This window comes from Dipodomys merriami, unplaced genomic scaffold, assembly GCF_024711535.1.
Source record: "Dipodomys merriami isolate MVZ:Mamm:240054 unplaced genomic scaffold, mDipMer1.0.p SCAF_16, whole genome shotgun sequence".
Lineage (NCBI taxonomy): Eukaryota > Metazoa > Chordata > Mammalia > Rodentia > Heteromyidae > Dipodomys > Dipodomys merriami.
This window is the reverse complement of record NW_027202937.1, coordinates 9,679,373-9,695,517: the sequence shown is the minus strand read 5'-3', so window position 1 is coordinate 9,695,517 and position 16,145 is coordinate 9,679,373. Positions and strand designations below refer to the sequence as shown.

Below are 16,145 nucleotides of genomic sequence, written 5' to 3'. Positions count from 1 at the left end.
ACCACCAACAAAAATTGCTGGAAAGGTGGCTCAGTGGTATGAGTTCCTGTCAATTCCTCAGCAGCACATAAGCAGAAAAACCTGGAAGTGGTGCTGTGACTCAGTGATAGAGCGCTAGCCTTAAGTTAAAGAGCTGAGACAGTGCCCAGGCCCAGAGTTCAGACCCCACAACCGACGCAAAAAATAAAAAAATATATGTAGGTGATGTAGCTGAGCACCAGTGGCTCATGTCTGTAGTTCTAGCTAATCAGGAGGCTGAGATATGAGGATCCTGGTTGGTTGACGCCAGTCCAGGCAAGAAAGTCTATACGTTTCTTATCTCCAATAAACTACTCAGAAAAAGCTGGAACTGGTGCTATGGCTCAAATGGTAGAGTGCTATTCTTGAGCACAAAGAAGCCCAGAAATGGAGCCCAAGCCCTGAATTCAAGCCCCAGGACCAGCAATACATACATACATACATACATACATACATACATATACACATAAATTGTGATGTACAGTGGGGTTATAGTTTCATAATCAGATAAAGACAATGTTTACAACGTTTCTTTTTGGGAAATGTCACCCCTTCCTAGTTCCAACTTTTTGTGTACTTTGATGAACTAGAATTACTTTTTTTGGGGGTGGGGGGATGAGGCAGTACTCTTCAGGATTTAAAAATCTCACTTGATTCATAGAGTTTGTAAGTTTTGTCCCATTTGGAGGCCTGCTTAGTCCCTCAGCTTGGGCATCCTCTCCCATTTAATAATTGCTTTTAAAGATGCCCTTTTCCTCACAATGGCCTCTTTGATATGTCAGTAAACCATGCAGCGCTGATTTTTCCAGAGGCTGTTCTTTTGGACCTGTGCCATGCATTTATCGCAGGCTTCCAATAAAGCACTTTTAAGTAGAAATGGGCTCCAAGTTTTCTATGGGCTGTAACTTTTAAACAATCCCTTTCATCCCCCTCCCTGCCCATGCCCTCATTCTGTCCTCATTTCCCTTTCTAAAACTGAGCAATCAAATGATAGATTTCCCTCTCCTCCCCACTAGCAGGCCCCTGTGTATTGCAGCATTGACTGAGCCACTTACCCATGACCACACCATGCCCCAGTGTGTCACTGTGCAGACCAATTTCAGTCCACTCTATTCTACAGTGAGGACACTAGAACCTAATACTCTTTGTACCTTCAATGGATGTTACTCCCCCCCCCCTTTTTTTTTGGTCAGTCATGGGGCTTGAACTCTGGGCCTGGACACTGTCCCTCGACTCTTCAGCTTAAGGCTAGCGCTTTGCCACTTGAGCCACAGCACCACTTCTGCTTTTCTGGTAAGAGTCTCTCGGACTTTCCTGCCTGGGCTTTGAACTGTAATTCTCAGATCTCAGCCTCCTGAGTAGCTAGATTACAGGTGGGAGACACCAGCATCCAGTGATGTTATCCTTTTCTGCACCACCTGCCACTTTAATGTTGTGGAGTGACTTAAGTATCATTTACAAGATAAAATCTTGGTTCTTACTTTTGTGTGTGTGCACCCAGTATTTTGGGGGCTTGAACTCAGGGCCTTTTCACTCAAAGATGGTGCTCTACCACTTGAGCCTCATCTCCATTTCACTGAGGAATCGAACCCAGGGCCGCATGCTTGCAAGGCAAGCACTCTACCACTGAGCCACCTTCCCAGCCCCTCCATTTCATTTTTTGCTGGTCAGTTGGAGGTAGGAGTCTCAAATTTTTCTGCTGAAGCTGGCTTTGGACCTGGACTGTCAGAACTCTTGACTCCTAATTTAAGATTACCAGTAATTTAAGATTGCCAGTACCAACAAATCCACATTCTGCATATCTGTGGATGTGCAGTGATGGCTTAAAAAATTAGCCAGACCAAGAGTTGATAAAAATGAGGAAGTTTGATAAACCTTTTTTTTTTTTTCCCCTCCTAGTCCTGGGGCTTGAATTCACAAGCCATCTGAGCTTTCTTGCTTAAGGCTTAGCACTCCACCACATAAGCCTCAGCTCCAGTTCTTTTTGGTTAATTGGAGACAAATCTCACAGAATTTCTTGCCTGGGCTGGCTTCAAACCATGATTCTCAGAACTCGGCTTCCTGGGTAGCTAGGATTACAAGGTATTACTGATGCCTTTGATTTGCTCCTTGCAGTTTTTCTAGTTAGCCTGAGGGGCTTAAGGGCAAAAATTTGAGCCTGTCTGAGCACTCATCAGATTTCTGGCCAGCTGTGGAATGAATGCAGGGGTATTGCAACCTACCAGAGGGATTCACAGGCTTGTCTTCATCCACATACTCTGGATTCCTTATTGTTTCACTAGTGCTTTCCCCCCTATTAGTATTGGGGCTTGAACTCAAGGCTTCAATGCTGATTAGACAGATGTTCTACCACTTGAGTCATATACCTAGGCCCCACAGGTGACCTTGAAGAATGTACGTACTCTGAGCGAAGCCTGATAATGCAGGCCTGGAACTCTAGCACTTGGGAAGCTGAAGCAAAATGTTAAGTTCAAGGGCAGCCTATGCTACAGACGAAGGCTCTTGTCTCAAAAACAAAAACAAAACACCCCAAAACAAAACTCTTAACAAGTTATGAGGGAAAAGACTCCTCCTTGAAAAAAATGACATTTTAGGGCCAGAATATTACCAAAATTACCAAGGCTGGCCTTGGTGGAGAGCAAAAGGGTTGGAGCAAACATTTCAGTGTGGAACTCAGTAAGGCATGTGGACATGGGGTAAACCACTTGACATCATTCAAGCCAGCTGAAAATTTGAATAATCTTCGGCAGGGCGGCCAAGGACGTGCTGAAACAAGCATCCCCAAACACTGCTTCTGACAAGCAAGCTTCTAGTTCTTGGTGGTTCAGGTTCCAGAGCTCACCTCCTGTTGATAGGTACATATGGAGTTACCATCAGCTGCCATCTAGTGGCCTAAATTACACTGCTACCAGGTCTTGTGGTGGCTCTAGAATACCACCTCTGTAGAATATATTTTCTTTTGGCAGTACTGGAGTTTAAACTCCACACTTGCCAGGCAAGTACTCTACCACTTAAGCCCTTTTTGCCTTAAGGTTTACAAACCAGGCCAGTCTGCACCTCGATCTTATGCCTCACCTGTAGTTGGGATTCCAGGTGTACACCACATTCTACTGGTAGAGGGCCTCATAAGCATTTTTGGCATAACTGACTCTCCAGACCCCACTCTATTGAATAGCTAGGATTACAAGTGTGAGCCACTGTACTGTGCCTGGCCTTTTGCTATAGGTTTGGCACATAGTACACCACAAATGCTTCTCAAACTTCCAGAACCCAAAAAACACTTGTTTTGTAGGATGAAAGCCCCTACCTTAGTGGGCCAGTCCTGGGTTAATCTTGATGAGCTCCCCACAATAGCACATACCTACACCATATTACCATACTGCTTGAGGCAAGGCAAAGCTGGTATCTCACTCTAAGTCTTCATGGGTCTCTTAAGCTCTCACCAGCTATACTAGGGCTCCCTTCTGGTATTGTTTGCAATATGAAAAGTTCTACTCATTTCCCATCAAACCTCTATAGTACTCATACCAAGCCAGCCCTGGAAACCTGGTCTCAACTACTCTGCTATAGACACAAGACCTTGAGAAAACCTTTTCCTTTTGAGGGATTAGAAAGTGTTAGAAAGGGGGCTGAGAAGGTGGTTCAGTGGTAGAGCGCTTGCCTTACATGCCTGAGGCCCTGGGTTCAATTCTGCAGCACTACAAAAGCAAAAAGAAAAAAGCCAGAAGTGGCACTATGGCTCAAGTGGTAGGGCGCTAGCCTTGAGCTGAAGAGCTGAGGGACAGCACCCAGGCTGAGTCTGGCCCCATGACCAAACCCCCAAAAAGAAAGAAAAATTCCATGTTTCTAGATGTCTGGGCAACTCCCTTCAATTTTTTTTTGTCAGTCATGGTGCCTGAACTCTGGGCCTGGGCACTGTCCCTCAGCTCAAGGCTAGTGCTCTACCACTTCAGCCACAGCACTTCCAGCTTTTTCTGCTTATGTGGTGCTGAGGAATAGAACACAGGGCCTCATGCATGCAAGGCAAGCGTTCTACCACTGAGCCACCTTCCCAGCCCCTCCTTTCACATTTTCATGCCTTTCAGTATTAGGTTTTGAACTCATGGCCCCATATACTCCAAACACTCACTACCAGACTACAATGCCAACTTGTATATATTATCCTCCCATCTCATACAAACCTGAGCCTTAAAAAGTAAATTTGGTCTATACACCTCTAGTACTTCTCCTTGCCTGTGGCAAGATTTTCAAAGTATTTGTCTCCTTTCCCTCTGGCATTTTCCAGACATTAGGGAACAAACTTTCATTCCAGATCAATGAAACAATTTCCTCACTATGGGCACTGTCTATGTGACTGGTTTATGGAAGGAGCCAGTATCCCAGCCACATCCACAGTGTCACTGAACCCAACTCTGCAGGGAGCTGTCAAAGAGAAGAGGGCACAAGACTAAATACAAGTTTTAATAGCAGTGATGTCAATGGACAAGGACAATGCTCCAAACCAATCCAATCTTGCCCATTTACACTCAGACCTTCAAACCATCCTTTTTTTTTTTTTGGTCCGTTGTGGGGCCTGAATTCTGGGCTTGGTGCTGGCCCTCAGCACTTCAGCTCAAGGCTAGCACTCTACCATGTGAGCCACTTCCGGCTTTTTCTGTTTATGTGGTGCTGAGGAATTGAACCCAAGGCCTCATGCATGCAAGGCAAGCACTCTACCACTGAGCCACCTTCCCAGCCCCCTTCAAACCATTCTTGTTCAGGCAATGAAATACAAGTAAAAGGGACACATTTTTTCTGGCTACAAGTTTATTCAACACAAAACAATCTCCATCTTTACTGGGGTGGCTGACCACGTCCACGACCAAAGCCACCTCTCTGCAAGAGAAAGAACATCGGCGTTAGTTGCACACTCCATTTTTCCTTTCTCGGGGTCTTGCCAAGTTTCTGATCTCATTACCCCCAGCAACACCCTAAAAGCAGGCAGCCAAAGTGCTGACACGTAGGCCTGTTTCCTCATTGGCAAAATGGGAATATGGCCACCCACCCAGTGTCCACACATACATATGTGTGGGAATGACTGGGAACTAGCCATGATTGTGTTTCTACTATGCAGACTTCATTCACACAAGCAGATCTAAGTCATGTGCTGTAAGGACTGCCACTGCAGGTGATATACAGTGTATATGACCTACACTATCCAATCTCACAATGTCCTCAACGTAATTATTACTTTTATTACATCACAGATGAGAAACTGAGGCAGGAGGAGTCCGCTTAAGACCATACCTCAAAGATAATCTGATTCCAGACCAACCTTGTTCTGAAGCCTATTCAATCTCTAGTTGAATTTCAGATTTTACTTTATCAATCTAGGAGTTATGATGATCACCAATAATGAAACAGAAAATACAAACTTGCCATAGGAAGTGGTATTTGTAAGGCTCACTTCAGGAATGTATAAATTTATCAAAGTTTGCATACTACATCTCATGTTCTGTATGACTATTTGGAATTTGAGGGAAAGGGAAGAACAGAACGTAACACCCTATATACCACAGGCTGATGCCAGTACCAGCAACAGCTTATGGAAAGCACACAGGGGGGATACTCACAAACTGGAATTCAGTTGCTGACCCAGCCCCAGCCTCGGCTTTCTTGTCAGCACCAGCTGGAAGAAAAGACAAACACCAATTTAGAGCAAGTTTGTAGAGCAAGGGAGACAAGTCACACAATGCAGCTCCTGATGAGCTACCCCACAATGCACCAAGATCACCGATCACCACCCAGGACTAGGAAACATCTTCTGAGGCACTTGCTCCCTCCCTCCCCTGTGACCACGCGCCCCCCTCCACACTAACACTCCAACTCTTCACAGCCCCAGGAAGCATATTCTAACTACATTGTACCCTCATTTTCCTTTTTTTTTTTTTGGGGTCCGGTCATGGGGCTTGAACTCTGGGCCTGGGCGCTGTCCCTCAGCTCCTCAGCTCAAGGCTAGCGCTCAACCACTTGAGGCACAGTGCCACTTCCGGCTTTTTTCTGTTTATGTGGTGCTGAGGAATCGAACCCAGGGCCTCAGGCATGCAAGGCAAGTGCTTTACCACTGAGCCACCTTCCCAGCCCTGTACCCTCATTTTCCATCACTGAGGCACTCATCTCAAACCTAACTTGCAGAGAGAGCTCAGTATGGGAAGAACCAAGAGGCAAAGGCAATACAGGCTCACAGAAGCAAAATCAAAGCTGAAATCTCAGCACCTGAACTGAGGATCAAAAACAAGGCCAGCCTGAGCTTACATAGCAAGACCTTAGCTCAAAAAGGGCCCTGTTCTATTAGCAGACCTAGTTCAAGTGGAGATGTGCACAAAATACCTGTGAGACTTCCAAGATGAAACAACACATTCATATGTATTGTGTTAAGTAACAGTAAAACAACCAACTTGCTAAGTATGGCTACTAGATTGTGCCTATATTTGTAGCTAACATGGGAAATGGAGTGGAGTTGTCCGGCCTGTAACAAACATGGTTTCAATAAATACCATTAAAATTGGAATCTCTTTTCACACAACACCCACAAGTTTGTTCACCACTACCCTTGTGACCACAAAAGCTGCAGCATACCCTTCCCTTACTCATTTGTTCGTTTCAGTTTAAACAGAAAATATGACCATGAGGGAGCGAAGTCAAAAAGTACACCTCTTTTGTAACTTCCTTTTACTTCACAATCAACTGCTTTTGCTACAAAGCCAGACTGCCAACTGAGTTGAATCCTATTACTCTGCTCACTACCTTCCCCAGAATTAAGCCCAAGTCCTTACTGTAGCCTACACTCCCACAGCTGTCTAGACAGACGAGCCAGGCCTCCTCCTCCCCAAGGGCCTTTGCCTAGATTGTTCCATCCCTTGGAGCCGCTGGCTTGCTTTCACCCCTTTCAGTTGTTTGTGCAATATTTTTTCCACAAGACTGCTCTTGAAAATTCTCACCTGAAAATTTCAACATACAACACCCATTCTTCCTGTTACTAAATGCTAGTTCAATGAGGCGGCCTTGGTCAACAGTGCAGATGACCTCTATCTAACTCATCACGCTTCCAGAACAAACCTGTGGTTCTCAGTCAAGGCAAGCACATCTACTCAAAACAAGATTTTCCACTATTTTTTCAGTAACAGCTGAGCAAGCCTTGTCCTCCAGCTCCACTGCAGGAGCAAAGATTCGCTAAGTTCTCAGTTTTATTCTAGTTACAGGTCTTCAGGGCTCAGAGGATTTCTTCATAATTCCCACACAGAAACACAGGGAATGTGGCTGTTCTGATCTGGAGATTGGAAACTAGGACCTTTTCTGATCACTTTGGCATCTTCAAGGACTGAAGAATACAGAGTTCCTATCCCAAACCCAACCCCAGATCCAGATGCATTACTCACGGGGCACAGCACTCCGTCTGTAGGTGTCTCTGTCAGCTTCACCTCTTGTGAGTCTTGCAGGCCGCTCGCCCTCCAGACCTACATAAATTAAGTCACACTTGTGAACATAGGGCAACAAAGCAACTTTCCCTGTCAGTCATGGGTATTGCACTCAGGGGGTGGGCATCATCTCCGAGTTCCTCAAGGCTAACACTCTACCACCTTGAGCCACAGTGTTATTTCTGGCTTTTTCCAAGTAGTTTATTAGAGATAGAATTTCACACTTTCTTGCCTGGGCTGGCTTTGAACCATGGCCCTCCGATCTCACCTCCTCAATAGCTAGGATTACATATGCATGAGCTATCAGTGTCCAGCCCACTTGAAACTTTCTTATAGCGAACAAAACTTGCTCTCATGGGCAACCACTTACACATGATGAGCTAATAGGGATAGCAACTCCAGCAAAGAAATTTCTATTTTCCTGGATGGGGGGGGGGGGATATGGGAAGGGATGGTAAGGGGAAACAAAGGAGGCAAAAATGCTCGATAAGAAATGCACTCATTACCTTGCCCATGTTTGTAACCCCTCTGCACGTATTTTCACAATAAAAAAAGTGCTTGTGCTGTTTCTAAACATAAAGCATTTTCTATTTACTTGCCAAATATAGATACAGCTTTTTTGGTCGGTTGTGGGGCTCAAACTTGGCCTGGGCACTGTCCCTCAGCCCTTCAGCTCAAGGAGAGCACTGTACCACTTGAGCCAGAGCACCACTTCCGGTTTTCTGGTGGTTAATGAGATAAAGAGCCTCATGGACTTTCTTGCCCAGGCTGGCTTTGAACTGTGATCCTCAGATCTCAGCCTCCTGAGTAGTTAGGATTACAGGCATGAGCCACTGGTACCTGGCACAGCTTTTTTTTTAAAAATAGACATTTGAATAGTGGAAACTTAATATGACCCATATTTTCTCCAAGTGAAAATTTTAGTACAAACAGGGAAAAAAGGCTTAACTATATAACCCGGAAGCACGAAGAACTCTAGTTCCTGTTGGGCTTCTGTATATAACTCACCAGTGGGATATTAAGGTAGTTTACTTGTTTATTTAATTAGGAATCTCTTTTCTGCCTGGGCTGGCTTTAAACCCTGATCTCCGGGGCTTAGTCTCCTGAGTAGGCAGGATTACAGATGAGAGCTACCAGCACTTTGTAAGGCAGTTATTACTTCAATTTAACATGTCAATATATGTAGTCAATGCATCTTGACCACCCTTTACAATGAGATTTTTTTTTTGTCAGTTGTGAAATTTGAACTCAGGGCCTAAGTGCTGTCACTGGGTATTTGAACCACAACTCCACTTCGGTTTTTGAGTTGCTAATTGAAGTTTTTTTTTTTTTTTTTGGGGGGGGGGTCAGTTGTGGGGATTGAACTCTGGGCTTGAGCGCTGTCCCTGTACTTTTTTTTTTTGGGGGGTGGGGTAGGGTGGTCCGGTAGTGGGGCCTGAACTCTGTCCCTCAGCTCTTCAGCTCAAGGCTAGCGCTCTACCACTTGAGCCACAGTGTCACTTCCGGCTTTTTTCTTTTTGCTTATGTGGTGCTGAGGAATCAAACCCAGGGCCTCAGGCATGCAAGGCAAGCGCTCTACCACTGAGCCACTTCCCAGCCCCTGTCCCTGCACTCTTTAGCTCAAAGGGAGCGCTCTACCACTTGAGCCACAGCACTGCTTGCTTACAGTTTTCTTGCTTACAGTGTTCAGATCTCGGACTCCTCAGTAGCTAGGATTGCAGGCATGAGCCACCGGTGCCCGGCTTGGAGTTAAGCCTTATGGGGTCTTTTCTGCCCAGCTGGCTTTGAACTGCAATCCTCATACCACAGCCTCATAAGTACTTGGAGTACAGGTGAGCCACTAGTGCCTGGCTTTCAGTCATGGGACTGAACTCTTGGCCTGGGTGCTGTTCCTGAGCTCTTTAGCTCAAGGAAAGCACTCTATTACTTGAGTCACAGCGCCACTTCCAGTCTTCTGGTGGTTAATTGGAGATGAGTCTCACAGACTTTCCTGTCCTGGCGGGCTTTGAACCATTATCTCAGCCTCTTGAGTAGCTAGGATTACAAGCATGAACCACTGGCACCCGGCTTCCAATGACATTTTTTTTTAAAGATAGAGATTTTTACCTTTTATGTACCTTCAGGACCAGAACAGTAGTTCATACCTATAATCCTAGCACTTGAGAACTAGGGGTAGGAGAATTTTGAGTTTGATGCCAGCCAGGGCTACAAAGCAAGATAATGTTAAAAAAAAAAAACCAGAAACGTAAGCATTGTAAGTATTTAGAGCTGGGAATGTGGCTTAGCAGAAGAGTGCTTGCCTAACAATGCATGAAGCCTTGGGTTTGAATCCTCAGTACCATATAAACAGAAAAGGCTGGAAGTGATGCTGTGAGTGCTAGCCTTGAGCAAAAGCAGCTCTGGGACAGTGCTCAAGTCCTGAGTTCAAGCCCTGGATTGGCAACCCAGGAACACTCCCCCCCCCCCCCCCCCGCCAAAAGTATTAATTTCATCTGGCAAATTGTCTTGAAACTTTTTTTGGGGGGGTCCGGTCATGGGGCCTGAACTCTGGGCCTGGGTGCTGTCCCTCAGCTCTTCAGCTCAAGGCTAGTGCTCTACCACTTGAGCCACAGCACCACTTCCAGCTTTTTTCTTTTTTTTTTTTTGCCTATGTGGTGCTGAGGAATCAAACCCAGGGCCTCAGGCATGCAAGGCAAGCGCTCTACCACTGAGCCACCTTCCCAGCCCCTGCCCTGAAACTTATTTGCCATTAAAGTATAAGCAATCTCTAAAGTAGATAAAATACAATTGGTCCTGTAGTACCAAAAATAAATTCCAGGCCCATGTAAGCCAACTAAATCACAAAGTGTGGGTAGGGATGGTCTTATTCACCAATCATCATAGTTAAGATTCTTCATCTTGTCACCTCAGCCCACAACCTTGACAGCTCTAATGGAGTTCATGTGACAAAATGCAACTACAAGCCAATAATGACCTTGGCAGTCAGAAAATTCCCACACACAGTATACATCCTCAGTGATTCAATACACATCTGCTTTCTCCTGCCTACTTTTTCGCAATTCCTGCTCCCCTAGCCATGAAAGTACACAATTCTTCACTTCCTTCACTTGTAAAAACATTCTTGCTATGACATTCTTTCGTGGGGACAAGCACCATCTCACTCTGCTGGAAAATATTCAGCACTCTGTCCCAGGTACAGACCAAAACTATATTCATGTGTGGCTGGGAAGGTTGCTCAGTAGCAGAGTGCTTGCCTCGCATGCATGAGGTCCAGGGTTCAATTCCTCAGCACCACACAAGCAGAAAAAACTAGAAGTGGGGCTGTGGCTCAAGTGGTAAAGCACCAACCTTGAGCCGAAGAGCTGAGGGACAGTGCCCAGACCCAGAGTTCAGTCCCCACGACCGACAAAAACAACCAAAAAACTGTATTCATGCTTTCTTATGAATGGCCTGAAGATGTGGATCCAGTTAAAGATTCCAGGACTTGACCAAAGGTCCTGCAAGCCACAGTCCCTCTAAAGATGACACTGATGATATGTTCTAAGAATAGTGTCTCATCGCCTTCAAAAATGCATTCTTTTCACCCCTCAAAGAGGGACTTCAGAGCAGATCCTCAGAGATATCACCATACCTTTTGGCCGAGGCCTTCCAGTCTCAGGTCGGCTGCGGCGCAAGGTAGCAGGCACAATCTCAGGGGGCAGGTGGAGGTAATCACGGAGATACTGGATACCCTCGTTGGTCAGGTACCAATAAAAATGCCTCCAGGCAAACTGTTCCTTCACGTAGCCCCGAGACTTGAGAGACTGTTGGGCAAAAAGTTACTGTTAAGACATGACTAAAGCTGTACCTCAGGGCTCACATCTGTAATTCCATCAGTAGGCTGAAAGAGGAAAATGAGTTTGAAGAGGGCTGGACTAAATATCTAGGCCCCATCCTAAAACATAATAATCCTAGATACTTGGAAGATTCTGAGATTGGGAAGACCATAGTTCCAGGCCAGTTGGGACAGAAAACCCCATGTGACTTCAGAGGGAAGCTGGGAGCAGTGGTACATGCCTGTGATCCCAACAGGAAGCTCAAAGTAGGTAGATCTTAGTCCAGGCCCAGGAATGAAATCTATCCTTAAAAAGCCAATAGAGCTTTTGCTGTGGCTAAAGTGGTATAGCCTGGAGCAACAAAGCTAGGTAGGGACAGTGCCAAGGCTCCTTGAGTTCAAGCCACAATTACCCGTGCACTGAAACCAACCAGTACAAAACAGAGCTGGAGGTGTGGCTCAGCAGAATTCCATCCTGATAAGGGCCACTCCCCAAGTTCAAACCCCAGTAGCTGAAATCCTTTCAGTACTGCCGAGGACAACAGCTCTACCGAGAGCAGCAAACATGCTTAAGCCTGTCTAACCTCACTGGAATTTGCCTTCAACACTGGTTGGAAAGCCCTCCATCTCTACCCCATACCTGCATGGCCTTCATGACATGAAGGTTGGGCACATTCTTGTCTGCCAGTTCTGGGTGCTTGGGCATGTGGACATCCTTCTTGGCCACCATAACCCCCTCCTTAAAAAGGAGTTCATAAATGGCAATCCGGTTTTTCTTGGGCATCAACATCTACAAGAAATAAGTTGCAAAAAGCATCTCTAAGCAGTGTGGCTAAGGCCCAATAACCAAAGTCCACCACCCTAAGGTGACCACACACCATTCATGCCACACTGCTTTTACAAAAAAGCATTATCAATTATCACACTGCTTTATAGAAAGACATTATCAATTACACTCCTACCAGCAACTATTAAGGCTCGAAGAGTAAGAACCTAAGACACACTGTAGTAGACATACAAAAGGGAAGGCTACAAACTCCTAACCAACTCATCAGGAGAGTTTCTTTCCCCACCCCCTCACAATTGGTCGAAAAATGGCGCCAGAACGTTAAGACAACACGGGGATAGGGGTGTAAATATGCTTTACCTGCAACGCTCTCACAACAGTGGTATTCAGGGTCTGAGATGGGCACTGACCCTGTAGACTCCCAGTATATGGGGACCATCAAGAGGCTACCTGCAGAGCAATCTCGAGGCTGTTCTCGTACAGGAGGACCAAACAAGAGCCTTCGCTTCCAGACATGCCCTCGCCCCCTAAAACTACCCCCAAAAACTAAGGACGTAGGAGGGTGCAGTCTGGAGGGAAAGGAAAAGCGTGCCAGACGATGACTCCCTCACCTCGCCTGGCCAGCCCCCAACACACCAGAGCTTCAATTCCCCGTGGGGCTCTCCGCCATCCGGAAAGCCAATCGTCGCTTACAAGCACCCCACTCCCTTGAACTGCGTCCCCAGCCGCACTCGCTGCTTAAAAATGGGAGTGCGGAAAGGCAGTGGGAAGACCCCCGCCCCGATCCCAAGGAGGTGCGGTCCCTGTGGCGGCAGGACGGCCCGGATGGGGACCGATGGAACCCGAACTTCAGAAGAACTCACCACGGCGGCTTCAGGGTCCGAGGCCGAGGCTGGAAAGGAAGGGGCATGCGCGACGCGGCGCCTCTTCCGGACTACGTGGCCCCGCCTCTAGCCAGGACCCGCGCCCTGTCTGTGGTGGCCTTGGCGGTGCCTGAGGAACGGGTGGCTCAGTTACAACTCTTTGAGCGCACGCTCGAGGAAACGCCACAGAGAGCTTCTGCGCTTGCGCGCTTTGTCAGGGACTGGTCGCCACATTTAGTCTTTGCTTGATTTAAGACTCAAGTCCCTTTTATTTCTGCGCCCGTAGTTTAACTTAGACAAATGATATCCTGCCCCTTTGAGACGGTAACGAGGAAAATACTCCTAGATACTGAGGCTGAGATCAGAGGACTGCGGTTCGAAGCCAGCTTGAGCAGAAACGTCTCCCTGAGACGCCAGTGACCACTCAAAACCCGGAAGTGGCGCTGTGGCTCAAAGCGAGCACAGAGAGGCTCAGCAACAGCGCCCAGGCCCCGAGTTCAAGCCCCACGACCGGAAAAAAAAAGCCTGGTGCCATGGTCCGCGCCTGTGATCCTAGCTCCTCGGGAGGCTGAGAGTTCAAAGCCAACCGGGGCAAGGAAAGTCCGTGAGACTCTCATCTCTTAATCAACGACCAAAAACCCGGAAGCTGTGCTGTGGCTCAAGTGGTAAAGCGTTCGCCTGAGCTGAAGAGCTCAGGGACAGCGCGCAGGCCCAGAGTTCAGGCCTCACAACCAGACCCTCCCCCTCCCCCCCAAAAAAAAAGGTTTCCAGATCTCTTTGCTTTTGAAATTTCTTTTAATAAAATTTGTCAGCCAGGTGCTAATGGCTTATACTAGTAATCCTAGCTACTCAGGAGGTTGAGAGCTGAGGATTATAGCTGGAAACCAGCCTGGGCAGAGAAGTCTGTGAGACCTCTACTCTCTAATTAACCACCCACTAAGCTGGAAATGGAGCTGTGGCTCAAGTGATAGAGTGCTAGACTTGAGCAAAAAGGCTTACAGACAGCGCCCAGGCCCTGAGTTCAAGACACTGGATGGGTGCACATACACACATACACACACACACACACACACACACACTAAATTGCCACAGGCAGAATGAAGGAAGGCCTGGGGGGGGGTCACAATTGACCCCATGATGGTGTGGCTTCTTGCTGGGTTTGGGGGACTGCAGGTACAGTGGTGCTCTAGCTATGACAAACCAGACTTTCATTCCTCAATGACACCCCCGGGCCTCACCTCTCCCCGCACCTCCCTTCACACATCTAGAATAGCCCAGCAGCTCTTCCCACTCACTCCAAGCCTCCACAGGGGAGCCATCTGTGCTGCGAGGCCCACGTGGCTTGTGGTATGTGGGTAATGACTGCTTTGCTCCCAACATGTGTGTGCAAGAGCAAGAGCACAGGGACAGGGTTAGAAATGTGGCCTACTGGTAGAGTGCTTGCCTGGCACGCTTGAAGCCCTGGACTTGATTCCTTAGTACCACATAAAGAAAAAAAAAGCCGGAAGTGGTGCTGTGGCTCAGTGTAGAGAGTTAGTCTGGAGCAAAAGAAGCTCAGGGACAGTGCCCAGGCCCAGAGTTCAAGCCCCAGGACTGGAGGGGGGGAAAAAAGCACAGAGACCTGCGCATCAGCCTTTAGGGGAGCACCTTTGATTTCACCTTCCTGCCTGTCTTTTTTTTTTTTTTTTTTACTCAGGGCCTTGAAAAATCTCTTGGATTTTTCACTCAGGGATGGCGCTCTACCACTTGAGTCACAGCACAACCTCCAGCTTTTTACTGGTTAATTGGAGATAAAAGTCTTACAAAAGGGTTGGGAAGGTGGCTCAGTGGTAGAGTGCTTGCCTCACATGCATGAGGCCCTGGGTTCGATTCCTCAGCACCACATAAACGGAAAACACCGGAAGTGGCACTATGGCTCAAGTGGTAGAGCGCTAGCCTTGAGCTGAAGAGCTGAGGGACAGCGCCCAGACCCAGAGTTCAAGCCCCATGACCAACAACAAAAAAAAAGTCTTACAGACGTTTTCTGCCCAGGCCTCAAAGCACGATCCTCGGATCTCAGCTTTCTGAGCAGCTAGGGTTTACAAGCATGAGCTGCCAGCAACTAGCACCTATTATCATTTTTTTTTTTTTTGTCCACCTTGGAGCTTGATCTAAGGGCCTGGGCCCTGTCCCTGAGCTTCTTTGCTTAAGGCTAGTGCTCTACCACTTTGAACCACAGTGCTACTTCCTGTCTTTTTGTGGTTAATAAGAGATGGGAGTCTCATGGACTTTCCTGCCCAGGCTGACTTTGAATTATGATCCTCAGATTTCAGCCCCCTGAGTAGCTAGAATTACAGGTGTGATCCTCAGATTTCAGCCCCCTGAGTAGCTAGAATTACAGGTGTGAGCCACCAGCAACTGGTCACCTGTTATCTTTTTTTTTTTTTAAACGATCACCAACATTGATTTATTTGCATTTATTTTATGCTAAATTTATTCCTGTGCCATAAGTTTTTGTTTCTTCAGTTTTTTCTGGGATACCTTTTTCTTCTGTGCAGCCTCCTCCTCTGGTTTAGGAACAATTTGCTCCTTCTCAGTAAGGATCATCTCAATGTGGCAGGGGGAGCTCATGGATGGGTTAATCCTACCATCGGCTCTGTAAATTCGGCGGCGCATCTTAGGTGCTTTGTTCACCTGGATGTGTTCAATGACCAGGGAGTCTACAGCTAAACCCTTCAGTTCTGCATTACTCTCTGCATTCTAAAGCATGTGCAGCAGAAATTCAGCACTCTTTTTGGGCCACTGACCCTGTGCCCAGCCCCACTGTTTGGCCTGGGCACACCTGCCAACTCCACCATTGAAATGCTGGAATGGCACACATTGCTTCTTTAACATGACATCTTTCAGATACGTGGTCACTTTTCGGATATGCATACCCTTGATGGCCTGGGCTGTTTCTCTGGTGTTGTTAAAGTGTACATGAAGATTGGAACCTCTTGACTTGCATGAATTTGTGGGGTTTTCTGGGTCTAGAGAATAGTGCACTATTTTCACAGCTCACCTCTGGCTGCTTACAGGAAGAGCACCTGTTATTTTTTATTTTATTTTATTTTTGGGGGGGGTCTGGTTGTGGGGCCTGAACTCTGGGTCTGGGCGCTGTCCCTCAACTCTTCAGCTCAAGGCTAGTGCTCTACCACTTGAGCCACAGTGCCACTTCCAGCTTTTTT

At 47.0% G+C, this 16,145-nt stretch overlaps 1 protein-coding gene and 1 pseudogene across 1 annotated transcript; both read right to left on the bottom strand.

Moving 5' to 3' along the window:
* Positions 1–4,786: 4,786 nt before the first annotated feature.
* Positions 4,787–13,039, bottom strand: Rps10 (ribosomal protein S10). Its single transcript, XM_070023949.1, has 6 exons — positions 12,940–13,039; positions 11,930–12,079; positions 11,107–11,278; positions 7,437–7,514; positions 5,631–5,686; positions 4,787–4,893 (listed from the first exon to the last, which is right to left on the bottom strand). Exons 2-6 carry the CDS (start codon positions 12,077–12,079, stop codon positions 4,852–4,854), a joined length of 498 nt encoding a protein of 165 aa, XP_069880050.1. The 5' UTR covers positions 12,940–13,039; the 3' UTR covers positions 4,787–4,851.
* Positions 13,040–15,409: 2,370 nt separating this feature from the next.
* Positions 15,410–15,934, bottom strand: LOC138827765 (large ribosomal subunit protein uL22-like; annotated as a pseudogene).
* Positions 15,935–16,145: the final 211 nt, after the last annotated feature.